Source organism: Lampetra fluviatilis, chromosome 66 (assembly GCF_964198595.1).
Source record: "Lampetra fluviatilis chromosome 66, kcLamFluv1.1, whole genome shotgun sequence".
Lineage (NCBI taxonomy): Eukaryota > Metazoa > Chordata > Hyperoartia > Petromyzontiformes > Petromyzontidae > Lampetra > Lampetra fluviatilis.
The window spans coordinates 3,625,952-3,642,090 of NC_136340.1; the positions used below are offsets into that span (position 1 = coordinate 3,625,952).

The following is a 16,139-nucleotide window of genomic DNA, read 5'->3' on the forward strand; positions in this document are numbered from 1 at the left end:
ATTATAATTTATATTATTTGTATTTTATAATAAGATAAAATTATTTCATTTCTGCTATTATTTCCATTATTTTTATTTTATTCGCGGTGTTCATTGGGACGCTGTCTTTCAGACAGCTCCGTTCTTCACCTGAGGACGGCCGCTTGCGTTGTGGCCGAAACGTCGTGAGAATTTTATTTTATCATGTTTTATTATTTTCATTATTTCCCTTCTACGTGATGACTTTACCGAAAGAACCAAGAAGATGAATCCCTGCAGTTACACGAAAGATTTCAATCGAAACCAGCAAATCTTCGAGAACTCGGGTGGCTAAGCGAGTTACTTTATTGTTTTTTAAAAACTCCAGTTTTCAGGATACAGTAGTTTGCGAAAAACATATCCGGCAATCGATGGGCAAACCGACCGAGTTCTTGTTGTCAAGGCTGTTGTCAAGGCATTTCATTGTTGTCAAGGCATATCATTGTTGTCAAGGCATATCATTGTTAAGGCATTTCATTGTTGTCAAGGCATATCATTGTTAAGGCATATCATTGTCAAGGCATTTCATTGTTGTCAAGCCATATCGTTGTTAAGGCATGTCATCAGCCACTTCCTGGTTGTAACTCTGCCTGTGATTGGACAAAACGGGTCACGGTGAGGCTTAGTCATCAGTCACTTCCTGGTTGTAACTCTGCCTGTGATTGGACGAAATGGGTCACGGTGAGGCTTAGTCATCAGCCACTTCCTGGTTGTAACTCTGCCTGTGATTGGACGAAATGGGTCACGGTGAGGCTTAGTCATCAGTCACTTCCTGGTTGTAACTCTGCCTGTGATTGGACGAAATGGGTCACGGTGAGGCTTAGTCATCAGTCACTTCCTGGTTGTAACTCTGCCTGTGATTGGACGGAATTAGTAACTCAACTTCCCGCTGGAGTTACGCTCATATCTCGGATCAACTCTACGAGAGCCACCGTGAACCGCTCCCGCCCCTCCACAGCATTGCACGGACGAGACACGCAGAGCTCACGCGAGTCTCTAACGGCGACACGACTTCCCGCGAGAGTTTCAGAATCTTATCGGATCGACTCTACGACAGCCATCGTGAAGACAACCCACAAGGTTACAGAAGACGGGCCACACAGAGCTCACCAGAGGTCGCAACCGGGTACCCGATACCCGTACCCTACCCGATACCCGGCTACCCGTACCCAGCCGGGTAAGGGGTACGGGTAGCCGTTTGCGACCCTGGTGCGGCCGGGTACGGGTACGGGTAAGGAATCAAAACCTGTTTGCGACCTCTGGAGCTTACACATTAATATTCTTAGGTTTGTTCGGTAAAGTCACGTAGGTAAAACATTAAAATTAATAAAAGTAAAATAAAAATCACGACGTTTCGGAGGCAACACAAGCTTCCACCTCCGAAACGTCGTGATTTTTATTTTATTTTACTTTTATTAATTTTAATGTTTTACCTACATGGTGACTTTACCGAAAAAACCTACGAATATGAATCCTTGCAGTCACGAAAGCTTCAAATCTAGCTTACACATTAACCCTGCGGTCAACGCGTCCGGCCTCCACCAGCGGCGAGTCCCCGTCAGCGACACAACTTCCCGCGAGAGTTTCATTCGTATCGGATCGACTCTATGAGAGCCACCGTGACCTCCCCCACCACGTTACAGATGGACGTCCGTTCGTCCGTACGTACGTCCATCGGGTGCATGAGAACCCTTCGGCAGAGGTCGCAAACGGGTTTTGATTCCTTACCCGTACCCGGCCGCACCAGGGTCGCAAACTCTCCCACTCACTCACTCACTCACCCACCCACCCACTAATTCAGATACTCACTCACTCACCCACCCACTTACCCACTCACTCACCCACTCACTCACCCACTCACGAACTCATTCACTCATCCACGCACCCACACACCCACTTACTCACCCACCAACCAGAGGTCACAAATGGGTTTTGATTCCTTACCCGTACCCGGCCGCACCAGGGTCGCAAACGGGTACCTGTACACGGCTGGGTACGGGTAGCCGGGTATCGGGTAGGGTACGGGTATCGGGTACCCGGTTGCGACCTCTGCGGGAGGCCCAAATTTGCAGGGTTTTTTGTGTTTTGTTTTGCACGTGCTCATCAACATCATCAAAGACAACAATAACAACAATATAAACTGGTGGTTCTTAACCTTCACTGCAGCCTTTGCACCCCTTTGGTTTCTCACTCGTTATTTTTTTTTTAACAATCTTAATAACTTACGCAGGGTTTGATGTAACAAAGTCGTAACGTGACGTGCAGCCCGTGGGTTAATTCGTGTTCTCGATGATTCGCCTTCGAAAAAAATCCGGGCCAAGACTCGCTCGCCCCCAGAGAGGGCTTCATGCACCCCCAGGGAGTGCGTGATGCACTGCAGGTTAAGAACCACTGGTGTAGTGTATAGTGTAGTGTATAGTGTAGTGTATAGTGTAGTGTATAGTGTAGTGTATAGTAGTGCAGTGTATAATGTAGTGTATAGTGTAGTGTAGTGTGTAGTGTATAGTGTAGTGTGTAGTGTATAGTGTAGTGTATAGTAGTGTATAGTGTATAGTAGCGTAGTGTATAGTGTATAGTAGTGTAGTGTATAGTGCAGTGTATAGTAGTGTAGTGTGTAGTGTATAGTAGTGTAGTGTATAGTAGTGTAGTGTATGGTAGTGTAGTGTATAGTGTAGTGTATAGTAGTGTAGTGTGTAGTGTAGTGTAGTGTGTAGTGTAGTGTATAGTAGTGTATAGTAGTGTAGTGTGTAGTGTATAGTGTATAGTAGTGTAGTGTATAGTAGTGTAGTGTGTAGTGTATAGTGTGTAGTGTATAGTGTATAGTAGTGTAGTGTATAGTAGTGTAGTGTATAGTAGTGTAGTGTATAGTGTAGTGTATGGTGTAGTGTATAGTAGTGTAGTGTATAGTAGTGTAGTGTAAAGTGTAGTGTATAGTAGTGTATAGTAGTGTAGTGTATAGTAGTGTAGTGTATAGTGTGTAGTGTATAGTGTGTAGTGTATAGTGTGTAGTGTGCAGTGTGTAGTGTGTAGTGTGCAGTGTGCAGTGTGTAGTGTATAGTGTGTAGTGTATAGTAGTGTAGTGTATAGTAGTGTAGTGTATAGTAGTGTAGTGTATAGTAGTGTAGTGTATAGTGTGAAGTGTATAGTGTGTAGTGTATAGTGTATAGTGTGTAGTGTGCAGTGTGTAGTGTGTAGTGTATAGTGTGTAGTGTGCAGTGTGTAGTGTGTAGTGTATAGTGTGTAGTGTATAGTGTGTAGTGTATAGTGTGTAGTGTGCAGTGTGTAGTGTGTAGTGTGCAGTGTGCAGTGTGTAGTGTATAGTAGTGTAGTGTATAGTAGTGTAGTGTATAGTAGTGTAGTGTATAGTGTGTAGTGTATAGTGTGTAGTGTATAGTGTGTAGTGTATAGTGTGTAGTGTATAGTGTGTAGTGTATAGTGTGTAGTGTATAGTGTGTAGTGTATAGTGTGTAGTGTATAGTGTGTAGTGTATAGTGTGTAGTGTATAGTGTGTAGTGTTTAGTGTATAGTGTGTAGTGTATAGTGTGTAGTGTATAGTGTGTAGTGTATCGTGTGTAGTGTATAGTGTGTAGTGTATAGTGTGTAGTGTATAGTGTGTAGTGTGTAGTGTATAGTGTGCAGTGTGTAGTGTATAGTATGTAGTGTATAGTAGTGTAGTGTATAGTAGTGTAGTGTATAGTGTGTAGTGTATAGTGTGTAGTGTATAGTGTAATGTATAGTAGTGTAGTGTATAGTGTGTAGTGTATAGTGTGTAGTGTATAGTGTGTAGTGTATAGTGTGTAGTGTATAGTGTGTAGTGTATAGTGTGTAGTGTTTAGTGTATAGTGTGCAGTGTGTAGTGTATAGTGTGTAGTGTGTAGTGTATAGTGTGCAGTGTGTAGTGTATAGTGTGTAGTGTATAGTGTGTAGTGTATAGTGTGTAGTGTGCAGTGTGTAGTGTATAGTGTGTAGTGTGTAGTGTATAGTAGTGTAGTGTGTAGTGTATAGTGTGTAGTGTGTAGTGTATAGTGTGCAGTGTGTAGTGTATAGTGTGTAGTGTGTAGTGTATAGTATGTAGTGTATAGTGTGTAGTGTGTAGTGTGTAGTGTGTAGTGTGTAGTGTATAGTATGTAGTGTATAGTGTGTAGTATATAGTGTGTAGTGTGTAGTGTATAGTGTGTAGTATGTAGTGTATAGTGTGTAGTGTGTAGTAGTGTAGTGTATAGTGTGTAGTATATAGTGTATAGTATGTAGTGTATAGTGTGTAGTATATAGTGTGTAGTATGTAGTGTATAGTGTGTAGTGTGTAGTAGTGTAGTGTATAGTGTGTAGTGTGTAGTGTATAGTATGTAGTGTATAGTGTGTAGTATGTAGTGTATAGTGTGTAGTGTGTAGTAGTGTAGTGTATAGTGTGTAGTGTGTAGTGTATAGTGTGTAGTGTATAGTGTGTAGTGTATAGTGTGTAGTGTATAGTGTGTAGTGTGTAGTGTGCAGTGTGCAGTGTGTAGTGTATAGTGTGTAGTGTATAGTGTGTAGTGTATAGTGTGTAGTGTGTAGTGTATAGTGTGTAGTGTATAGTGTGTAGTGTATAGTGTGTAGTGTGTAGTGTATAGTGTGTAGTGTATAGTGTGTAGTGTATAGTGTGTAGTGTATAGTGTGTAGTGTGTAGTGTGTAGTGTATAGTGTGTAGTGTATAGTGTGTAGTGTGTAGTGTATAGTGTGTAGTGTATAGTGTGTAGTGTATAGTGTGTAGTGTATAGTGTGTAGTGTGTAGTGTATAGTGTGTAGTGTATAGTGTGTAGTGTATAGTGTGTAGTGTGTAGTGTATAGTGTGTAGTGTGTAGTGTGTAGTGTATAGTGTGTAGTGTATAGTGTGTAGTGTATAGTGTGTAGTGTGTAGTGTGCAGTGTGCAGTGTGTAGTGTATAGTGTGTAGTGTATAGTGTGTAGTGTGTAGTGTGTAGTGTAGAGTGTGTAGTGTATAGTGTGTAGTGTATAGTGTGTAGTGTATAGTGTGTAGTGTATAGTGTGTAGTGTGTAGTGTATAGTGTGCAGTGTGTAGTGTATAGTGTGTAGTGTATAGTGTATAGTGTGTAGTGTATAGTGTGCAGTGTGCAGTGTGTAGTGTGTAGTGTGTAGTGTGTAGTGTGTAGTGTGTAGTGTGTAGTGTGTAGTGTGTAGTGTGTAGTGTGTAGTGTGTAGTGTATAGTGTGTAGTGTGTAGTGTATAGTGTGTAGTGTGTAGTGTATAGTGTGCAGTGTGTAGTGTATAGTGTGTAGTGTGTAGTGTATAGTGTGTAGTGTATAGTGTATAGTGTGCAGTGTGTAGTGTATAGTGTGTAGTGTATAGTGTGTAGTGTATAGTGTGTAGTGTATAGTGTATAGTGTGCAGTGTGTAGTGTATAGTGTGTAGTGTGTAGTGTATAGTGTGCAGTGTGTAGTGTATAGTAGTGTAGTGTGTAGTGTATAGTATGTAGTGTATAGTAGTGTAGTGTATAGTAGTGTAGTGTGTAGTGTATAGTATGTAGTGTATAGTAGTGTAGTGTATAGTAGTGTAGTGTATAGTGTGTAGTGTATAGTGTGTAGTGTATCGTGTGTAGTGTATAGTGTGTAGTGTATAGTGTTAGTGTTTAGTGTAGTGTGTAGTGTATAGTGTGTAGTGTATAGTGTATAGTGTGTAGTGTTTAGTGTATAGTGTGTAGTGTATAGTGTGTAGTGTGTAGTGTGCAGTGTGCAGTGTGTAGTGTATAGTATGTAGTGTATAGTAGTGTAGTGTATAGTAGTGTAGTGTATAGTAGTGTATAGTGTATAGTGTGTAGTGTATAGTGTGTAGTGTATAGTGTGTAGTGTATAGTGTGTAGTGTATAGTGTGTAGTGTATCGTGTGTAGTGTATAGTGTATAGTGTGTAGTATATAGTGTGTAGTGTATAGTGTGTAGTGTGTAGTGTATAGTGTGTAGTGTATAGTGTGTAGTGTATAGTGTGTAGTGTATAGTGTGTAGTGTATAGTGTGTAGTGTATAGTGTGTAGTGTATAGTGTGTAGTGTATAGTGTGTAGTGTATAGTGTGTAGTGTATAGTGTGTAGTGTATAGTGTGTAGTGTATAGTGTGTAGTGTATAGTGTGTAGTGTATAGTGTGTAGTGTATAGTGTGTAGTGTATAGTGTGTAGCGTATTATTGACAATCATGAAAACAATACAAACAATAAACACCAAAACCACTTTTAAACGACTGGCGTCTCTGTGTGATGAGTCTGTGGGTCTCTGTGTGATGAGTCTGTGGGTCTCTGTGTGATGAGTCTGTGGGTCTCTGTGTGATGAGTCTATGGGTCTCTGTGTGATGAGTCTATGGGTCTCTGTGTGATGAGTCTGTGGGTCTCTGTGTGGTGAGTCTGTGGGTCTCTATGTGATGAGTCTGTGGGTCTCTGTGTGGTGAGTCTATGGGTCTCTGTGTGGTGAGTCTGTGGGTCTCTGTGTGATGAGTCTGTGGGTCTCTATGTGATGAGTCTGTGGGTCTCTGTGTGATGAGTCTGTGGGTCTCTGTGTGGTGAGTCTGTGGGTCTCTGTGTGATGAGTCTATGGGTCTCTGTGTGATGAGTATGTGGGTCTCTGTGTGATGAGTCTATGGGTCTCTGCGTGATGAGTCTGTGGGTCTCTGTGTGGTGAGTCTGTGGGTCTCTGTGTGATGAGTCTATGGGTCTCTGCGTGATGAGTCTGTGGGTCTCTGTGTGATGAGTCTGTGGGTCTCTGTGTGATGAGTCTATGGGTCTCTGTGTGATGAGTCTATGGGTCTCTGTGTGATGAGTCTATGGGTCTCTGCGTGATGAGTCTGTGGGTCTCTGTGTGATGAGTCTGTGGGTCTCTGTGTGATGAGTCTGTGGGTCTCTGTGTGGTGAGTCTGTGGGTCTCTGTGTGATGAGTATGTGGGTCTCTGTGTGATGAGTCTGTGGGTCTCTGTGTGGTGAGTCTGTGGGTCTCTGTGTGATGAGTCTATGGGTCTCTGCGTGATGAGTCTGTGGGTCTCTGTGTGATGAGTCTGTGGGTCTCTGTGTGATGAGTCTGTGGGTCTCTGTGTGGTGAGTCTGTGGGTCTCTATGTGATGAGTCTGTGGGTCTCTGTGTGGTGAGTCTATGGGTCTCTGTGTGGTGAGTCTGTGGGTCTCTGTGTGATGAGTCTGTGGGTCTCTATGTGATGAGTCTGTGGGTCTCTGTGTGATGAGTCTGTGGGTCTCTGTGTGGTGAGTCTGTGGGTCTCTGTGTGATGAGTCTATGGGTCTCTGTGTGATGAGTATGTGGGTCTCTGTGTGATGAGTCTATGGGTCTCTGCGTGATGAGTCTGTGGGTCTCTGTGTGGTGAGTCTGTGGGTCTCTGTGTGATGAGTCTGTGGGTCTCTGTGTGATGAGTCTATGGGTCTCTGCGTGATGAGTTTGTGGGTCTCTGTGTGATGAGTCTGTGGGTCTCTGTGTGATGAGTCTATGGGTCTCTGTGTGATGAGTCTATGGGTCTCTGTGTGATGAGTCTATGGGTCTCTGCGTGATGAGTCTGTGGGTCTCTGTGTGATGAGTCTGTGGGTCTCTGTGTGATGAGTCTGTGGGTCTCTGTGTGGTGAGTCTGTGGGTCTCTGTGTGATGAGTATGTGGGTCTCTGCGTGATGAGTCTGTGGGTCTCTGTGTGATGAGTATGTGGGTCTCTGTGTGATGAGTCTGTGGGTCTCTGTGTGGTGAGTCTGTGGGTCTCTGTGTGATGAGTCTATGGGTCTCTGCGTGATGAGTCTGTGGGTCTCTGTGTGATGAGTCTGTGGGTCTCTGTGTGATGAGTCTATGGGTCTCTGCGTGATGAGTCTGTGGGTCTCTGTGTGATGAGTCTGTGGGTCTCTGTGTGATGAGTCTATGGGTCTCTGTGTGATGAGTCTGTGGGTCTCTGTGTGATGAGTCTATGGGTCTCTGTGTGATGAGTCTATGGGTCTCTGTGTGATGAGTCTATGGGTCTCTGCGTGATGAGTCTGTGGGTCTCTGTGTGATGAGTCTGTGGGTCTCTGTGTGATGAGTCTATGGGTCTCTGTGTGATGAGTCTATGGGTCTCTGTGTGATGAGTCTATGGGTCTCTGTGTGATGAGTCTGTGGGTCTGTGTGATGAGTCTATGGGTCTCTGTGTGATGAGTCTATGGGTCTCTGTGTGATGAGTCTGTGGGTCTCTGTGTGATGAGTCTATGGGTCTCTGTGTGATGAGTCTATGGGTCTCTGTGTGATGAGTCTATGGGTCTCTGTGTGATGAGTCTATGGGTCTCTGTGTGATGAGTCTATGGGTCTCTGTGTGATGAGTCTATGGGTCTCTGTGTGATGAGTCTATGGGTCTCTGTGTGATGAGTCTATGGGTCTCTGTGTGATGAGTCTATGGGTCTCTGTGTGATGAGTCTGTGGGTCTGTGTGATGAGTCTGTGGGTCTGTGTGATGAGTCTATGGGTCTCTGTGTGATGAGTCTGTGGGTCTCTGTGTGATGAGTCTGTGGGTCTCTGTGTGATGAGTCTGTGGGTCTCTGTGTGATGAGTCTATGGGTCTCTGTGTGATGAGTCTGTGGGTCTCTGTGTGATGAGTCTATGGGTCTCTGTGTGATGAGTCTATGGGTCTCTGTGTGATGAGTCTATGGGTCTCTGTGTGATGAGTCTGTGGGTCTCTGTGTGATGAGTCTGTGGGTCTCTGTGTGATGAGTCTGTGGGTCTCTGTGTGATGAGTCTATGGGTCTCTGTGTGATGAGTCTGTGGGTCTCTGTGTGATGAGTCTATGGGTCTCTGTGTGATGAGTCTATGGGTCTCTGTGTGATGAGTCTATGGGTCTCTGTGTGATGAGTCTATGGGTCTCTGTGTGATGAGTCTGTGGGTCTCTGTGTGATGAGTCTGTGGGTCTCTGTGTGATGAGTCTATGGGTCTCTGTGTGATGAGTCTGTGGGTCTCTGTGTGATGAGTCTATGGGTCTCTGTGTGATGAGTCTATGGGTCTCTGTGTGATGAGTCTATGGGTCTCTGTGTGATGAGTCTATGGGTCTCTGTGTGGTGAGTCTGAGTCTCTGTGTGATGAGTCTGTGGGTCTCTGTGTGATGAGTCTGTGGGTCTCTGTGTGATGAGTCTGTGGGTCTCTGTGTGATGAGTCTGTGGGTCTCTGTGTGATGAGTCTGTGGGTCTCTGTGTGATGAGTCTATGGGTCTCTGTGTGATGAGTCTGTGGGTCTCTGTGTGGTGAGTCTGTGGGTCTCTGTGTGGTGAGTCTGTGGGTCTCTGTGTGGTGAGTCTGTGGGTCTCTATGTGATGAGTCTGTGGGTCTCTGTGTGTGAACGGTTAACTTCTTTCGCATCGTATCTATCCAACCGCGCTAATCGAATCGACACAAACAGCCCTCACCCACTTGGCAGGACCCTCCTGCAACAAAAACGGAGTCCCTGGACTCGGAAACGCGTTGATGTTCACCGCACCTCCGATTAGTACGACTACGTACACGCACGTCATGACGTCATGACGTCACGACGTGATGACGTCATGACGTGCATCATCACGTGCGTGCAAGTGATGAATAACCACAATATCGCGATGACCTTTTGACCCCAATCCCACCCTGACCCTCCGCCGTTCCGGATGTCGCCGATGGGCCCGTGACCCGCTCAGCGGTCCGTCCACCCCCCCCCCCCCGCCGGATGACCCCTCCCCGTGAACCCCGGCGTGGGGCAGAGGGGGGGGGGGGGTGTGAAGCCACAACATCGGGATGACCTCTTGACCCCAAAAATCACTTTCACCTCGACGGTTCTGAAGGTCGCCGACTGTCCATCGAACCCCCTCCATGTCTGTGAGTAGCACCCCGGTTGACCCCCCCCCCCTGCCCCATGAACCCTGGTGGAATGAGGGGGTCGAGAGGGGGGGGGTGCCAATCCACAACATCGGGATGACCTCTCGACCCCAAATCCCACCTTCACTTTGACGGTTCCAAAGGTCGCCGACTGTCCATCGAACCCCTCCGTGGGTAGCCTCCCGGTTGACCCCCGCCCCGTGAACCCCGGTGGGGTGAGGGGGGGGGGTCGAGAGGGGGGGGGAACGGGTTGTGAATACACATCGGGATGACCTCTCGACCCCAAAAATCACCTTCACCTCGGCGCTTCCGAAGGTCGCCGACCGTCCATCGAACCACCTCTGTGAGTAGCCTCCCGGTTGACCCCCACCTCGTGAACCCCGGTGGGGTCAGGGGGGGGGAGAGGGGGGGGTGGGGGGGGGGGTACCACCGGGGTGTGAATCCACAACATCTGGATGACCTCTCGACCCCAAAAATCACCTTCACCTCGACGGTTCCGAAGGTCGCCGACTGTCCATCGAACCCCTCCGTGGGTAGCCTCCCGGTTGACCCAGCCCCTGCCCCGCCCTTCAATCTCGGCCGCCCCGGTCCACCCTCACCACCAGCACGGCCACGTTGTCCCGGCTGCCCCTGCGGAAGGCCTCAGCCGCCAGCCTCCCGGCACCCATCAGCGGCCCGCCGGCGTGTCTCCGCGCCAAGTCTACGGCCTCCTGGCTGGCCACGGCATCCCAGAGGCCGTCGGATGCGAGCAACAGGAAGAGCGGCGGCCCTCCCGGTGGGCCTCCCGGTGGGCCTCCCGGTGGGCCTCCCGGTGGCCCCCCTGGTGGGCCTCCCAGGGCCACGGTGGCCACGTCGGCACGCGCCGTGATCACCCCGAGGCGCTTGAGGCGAGCGTCGCCCAGAGCCCGCGACATCGCCAGTTCGCCCTGCACACGCCACACGCCACTCAGGCGGATGAAGCCGCCTGGGACGGGGGGTGGGGGGAGGGGGTGGGGGGGGTGGGGGTGGGGGGGGGGCACAGGGTGGGGGTGGGGGGGGGTGAGCGTGCGGTGGAGGTGAACTATCCAATAAAAGCTGCTCAGCCGGGTGAAGTCGCTAGGCACGGGGGGGGGGGGAATGGGGGGGGGAGTGGGGGGGGAGTGGTGAGGGGGGTGTGGGGGGGGAGTGGGGGGGTGTGGGGGGGGTGGGGGTGTGGGGGGGGGAGTGGGAGGGTGGGGGGGTTGGGTTGGTGGGGGGTGGGAGTGGGAGGGTGGGGGGGTTGGGTTGGTGGGGGGGGTTAGGCTGGTGGGGGGGGGTTAGGGGGGCAGGAGGGTGGGGTTAGTGGGGGGGGGGGGCGGTAGGGTGGGGGTTGGGGGGTTGTGTGGGGAGATTTGGGGGTGTGGTTCACTATCCACGGTGGAGGGGTTTTTATTTGTTGAGGCTTTCATGGCGTGAACATAAATGTTTCGTGAAACCCGCCTTTGTTGTGTACACTAGGTGTGGCTGATGTAAAGCTGCGTGTAAATGGTTGACTGAGCCTTTTGTTATGTAGAGGTGGTGCGGCTGAAATCGCTGCCAGGAAATGAGTCTTTGTTGTGTAGAATGGTTGACTGAGCCTTTTGTTATGTAGAGGTGGTGCGGCTGAAATCGCTGCCAGGAAATGAGTCTTTGTTGTGTAGAATGGTTGACTGAGCCTTTTGTTATGTAGAGGTGGTGCGGCTGAAATCGCTGCCAGGAATGAGTCTTTGTTGTGTAGAATGGTTGACTGAGCCTTTTGTTATGTAGAGGTGGTGCGGCTGAAATCGCTGCCAGGAAATGAGTCTTTGTTGTGTAGAATGGTTGACTGAGCCTTTTGTTATGTAGAGGTGGTGCGGCTGAAATCGCTGCCAGGAAATGAGTCTTTGTTGTGTAGAATGGTTGACTGAGCCTTTTGTTATGTAGAGGTGGTGCGGCTGAAATCGCTGCCAGGAATGAGTCTTTGTTGTGTAGAATGGTTGACTGAGCCTTTTGTTATGTAGAGGTGGTGCGGCTGAAATCGCTGCCAGGAAATGAGTCTTTGTTGTGTAGAATGGTTGACTGAGCCTTTTGTTATGTAGAGGTGGTGCGGCTGAAATCGCTGCCAGGAAATGAGTCTTTGTTGTGTAGAATGGTTGACTGAGCCTTTTGTTATGTAGAGGTGGTGCGGCTGAAATCGCTGCCAGGAATGAGTCTTTGTTGTGTAGAATGGTTGACTGAGCCTTTTGTTATGTAGAGGTGGTGCGGCTGAAATCGCTGCCAGGGAATGAGTCTTTGTTGTGTAGAATGGTTGACTGAGCCTTTTGTTATGTAGAGGTGGTGCGGCTGAAACCGCTGCCAGGAATGAGTCTTTGTTGTGTAGAATGGTTGACTGAGCCTTTTGTTATGTAGAGGTGGTGCGGCTGAAATCGCTGCCAGGGAATGAGTCTTTGTTGTGTAGAATGGTTGACTGAGCCTTTTGTTATGTAGAGGTGGTGCGGCACATATCCAAATGGCCCTTGGCAGAGAACAGGTATAACCCGTAAAAACAAAGTTTTTCACTCTAAATCCTTTATATGCGTGGCGGCTAGAGTCCTCTCGTCCTCTGGCTTGAGATGGCTGCCACCTATGGGTCAGATGATTGCCTGCCACCATTAAGCAATTGGTAATTAAATAGAATTTTTTGTCCTAAAAAGTGTAAAATTTTGGAAAACATTTTCACGAAAATTCATTGTCACGCACAACGAGTCTGTGTGCAAAATGTCAGCTCGATTGGATCACGGGAAGTGGGTTGAAAAACGACCGAAAGATTTGCACGGTCGTAAGCGAGCAAGCGAACTTAATATAAAGGATTTAAAAAAGATTCCCCTACCCCTGCCACTACATCGCTACGGGCGGAACGTCACGGCTACTGGAATTGTAAATGTTGCAGCCGCGGGTTTAACTCTCCAGCCCACAGCAAGAGGTGTGTGTGCACTGTACGAGCTACGGATTGGCCACGTTCTGTTAGCGTGACACAAACCTCCTTCCCGATCGGCTGCGTCGGGTGGTGGCGGGTTCAACGACACAACATGATGGATATTGGCCGCGAAAAACTCCTCCTCCTGCTACGTGTTGACTACCTCGCCTGGTACGCAGGAGGTCGTGGGTTCGCTACCGACCCTGACGACGCCTGCTGCTGTATATTTGGAGTTTGCGTGTCTCTCATCATCATCATCACACACTGGCTAGGAGATGTTGACTACCTTGCCTGGTACGCAGGAGGTCGTGGGTTCGCTCCCGACCCTGACGACGCCTGCTGCTGCTGCTGTATATTTGGAGTTTACGTGTCTCTCTCTCATCATCACTCACCCACTCACACTCACTCACTCACTCACCCACTCACGCTTACTCACTCACACACTCACCCACTCACGCTCACTCACCCACTCACACTCACTCACTCACTCACCCACTCACCCACCATTCACACTCACTCACTCACCCACTCACGCTCACTCACCTACTCACACTCATCCACTCACACTCACTCACCTACTCACGCTCACTCACCCACTCACACTCACCCACTCACTCACTCACTCACCCACTCACACTCACTCAGCCACTCACTCACCCACTCACTCACGCTCACTCACTCACCCACTCATGCTCACTTACTCACCCACTCACGCTCCCTCACTCACTACGCTCACCCTCACCCACTCACCCACCATTCACACTCACTCACTCACCCACCCACTCACGCTCACTCACCCACTCACACTCACCCACTCACGCTCACTCACCCACTCACACTCACTCACCCACTCACACTCACTCACGCACCCACTCACTCTCATTCACTCACCCACTCACTCACGCACCCACCCATTCACACTCACTCACCCACCATTCACACTCACTCACTCACCCACTCACACTCACTCACTCACTCACCCACACTCACCCACTCACTCACCCACTCACACTCACTCACTCACTCACCCACTCACTCACTCACGCTCACTCACCCACTCACTCACTCACTCACTCACACTCACTCACCCACTCACTCACTCACTCACGCTCACTCACCCACCAACTCACACTCACCCACTCACGCTCACTCACTCACTCACTTACTCACCCACTCACACTCACTCACCCACTCACACTCACTCACTCACTCACCCACTCACTCACTACGCTCACCCACTCACTCACTCACCCACTCACTCACTCACACTCACTCACCATCTCACTCACTCACCCACTCACTCACTCACCCACTCACCCACTCACTCACCCACTCACGCTCGCTCACTCACTTACTCACCCACACTCACACTCACTCACCCACTCACGCTCACTCACCCACCCACTCACTCACCCACTCACTCACTAACCCACTCACTCACTCACCCACTCACTCACCCACTCACTCACTCACTCACCCATTCACCCACTCACTCACTTACTCACCCACACTCACTCACCTGCCACTCACACTCACTCACTCACTCACCCACTCACTCACACTCACACTCACTCACCCACTCACACTCACCCACCCACTCACTCACGCTCACTCACTCACCCACTCACTCACCCACTCACACTCACTCACCCACCCACTCACACTCACTCACCCAGTCACACTCACTCACCCACCCACTCACTCACCCACTTACTCACTCACTCACTCACACTCACACACCCACTCACTCACCCACTCACGCTCACTCACCCACTCACCCACTTACCCACTCACTCACGCACTCACTCACTTACTCACTCACCCACTCACACTCACTCACCCACTCACACTCACCCACTCACACCCACTCACTCACCCACTTACTCACTCACTCACTCACACTCACACACCCACTCACTCACACTCACTCACCCACTGACGCTCACTCACACTCACTCACCCACTCACGCTCACTCACCCACACTCACTCACCCATTTACCAACTCACACTCACCCACTCACACTCACTCACTCACTCACCCACTCACACTCACTCACTCACACTCACTCACTCACCCACTCACTCACTCACTCACACTCACTCACTCACCCACTCACTCACTCACTCACCCACTCACTCACACTCAGTCACTCACTCACTCACTCACCCACTCACTCACCCACTCACACCCACTCACTCACTCACCCACCCACTCACCCACTCACTCACTCACTCACCCACTCACTCACACTCAGTCACTCACACTCACTCACTCACCCACTCACTCACCCACTCACTCACTCACTCACTCACACACTCATCCACTCACTCACTCACTCACACTCACTCACTCACCCACTCACACTCACTCACTCACCCACTCACTCACCCACTCACAAACTCACTCACACCCACTCACTCACGCTCACTCACTCACCCACACCCACTCACTCACTCACCCACTCACTCACTCACACTCACTCACTCACTCACCCACTCACTCACCCACTCACACCCACTCACTCACTCACTCACACCCACTCACTCACCCACTCACTCACACTCACTCACTCACTCACTCACTCACCCACTCACACTCACTCACTCACTCACCCACTCACACTCACTCACTCACCCACTCACTCACTCACCCACTCACCCACTCACTCACAATCTCACTCACCCACTCACTCACTCACCCACTCACTCACCCACTCACACTCACTCACCCACCCACTCACGCTCACTCACCCACTCACTCACTCACCCACTCACTCACGCACCCACCCACTCACACTCACTCATTCACACCACTCACTCACACTCACTCACTCACGCACCGACCCACTCACACTCACTCACCCACTCACTCACTCACCCACTCACTCACACTCACTCACTCACTCACTCACCCACTCACACTCACTCACTCACTCACCCACTCACACTCACTCACTCACCCACTCACTCACTCACCCACTCACCCACTCACTCACAATCTCACTCACCCACTCACACTCACTCACCCACCCACTCACGCTCACTCACCCACTCACTCACTCACCCACTCACTCACGCACCCACCCACTCACACTCACTCATTCACACCACTCACTCACACTCACTCACTCACGCACCGACCCACTCACACTCACTCACCCACTCACTCACTCACTCACCCACCCACCCACTCACACTCACTCACTCACCCACCCACTCACACACACTCACCCACTCACGCTCACTCACTCACCACCCTCACCCTCACCGGCGCGCTGTATGCGTCTGCGCTCAGCGGGGAGGTACGGCTTGTGTTCCGTGGTGTCTCTCTCATCATCATCATCACTCACCCACTCACACTCAC

At 49.6% G+C, this 16,139-nt stretch overlaps 1 protein-coding gene across 1 annotated transcript; it reads right to left on the bottom strand.

Annotated features, from left to right (window-relative positions):
* Positions 1–9,627: 9,627 nt before the first annotated feature.
* LOC144952136 (protein phosphatase 1L-like) lies at positions 9,628–16,094 on the bottom strand. The gene is made up of 2 exons (XM_078882540.1): positions 16,044–16,094; positions 9,628–10,806 (listed from the first exon to the last, which is right to left on the bottom strand). The coding sequence occupies exon 2, from the start codon at positions 10,754–10,756 to the stop codon at positions 10,412–10,414; it is 345 nt and encodes a 114-aa protein (XP_078738666.1). The 5' UTR covers positions 10,757–10,806; positions 16,044–16,094; the 3' UTR covers positions 9,628–10,411.
* Between the last annotated feature and the right edge of the window lie 45 nt (positions 16,095–16,139).

Bases quoted from the DNA above. Each gene is read 5' to 3' on its own strand.
- LOC144952136 (XM_078882540.1), bottom strand. From the start codon at position 10,756: ATGTCGCGGGCTCTGGGCGACGCTCGCCTCAAGCGCCTCGGGGTGATC.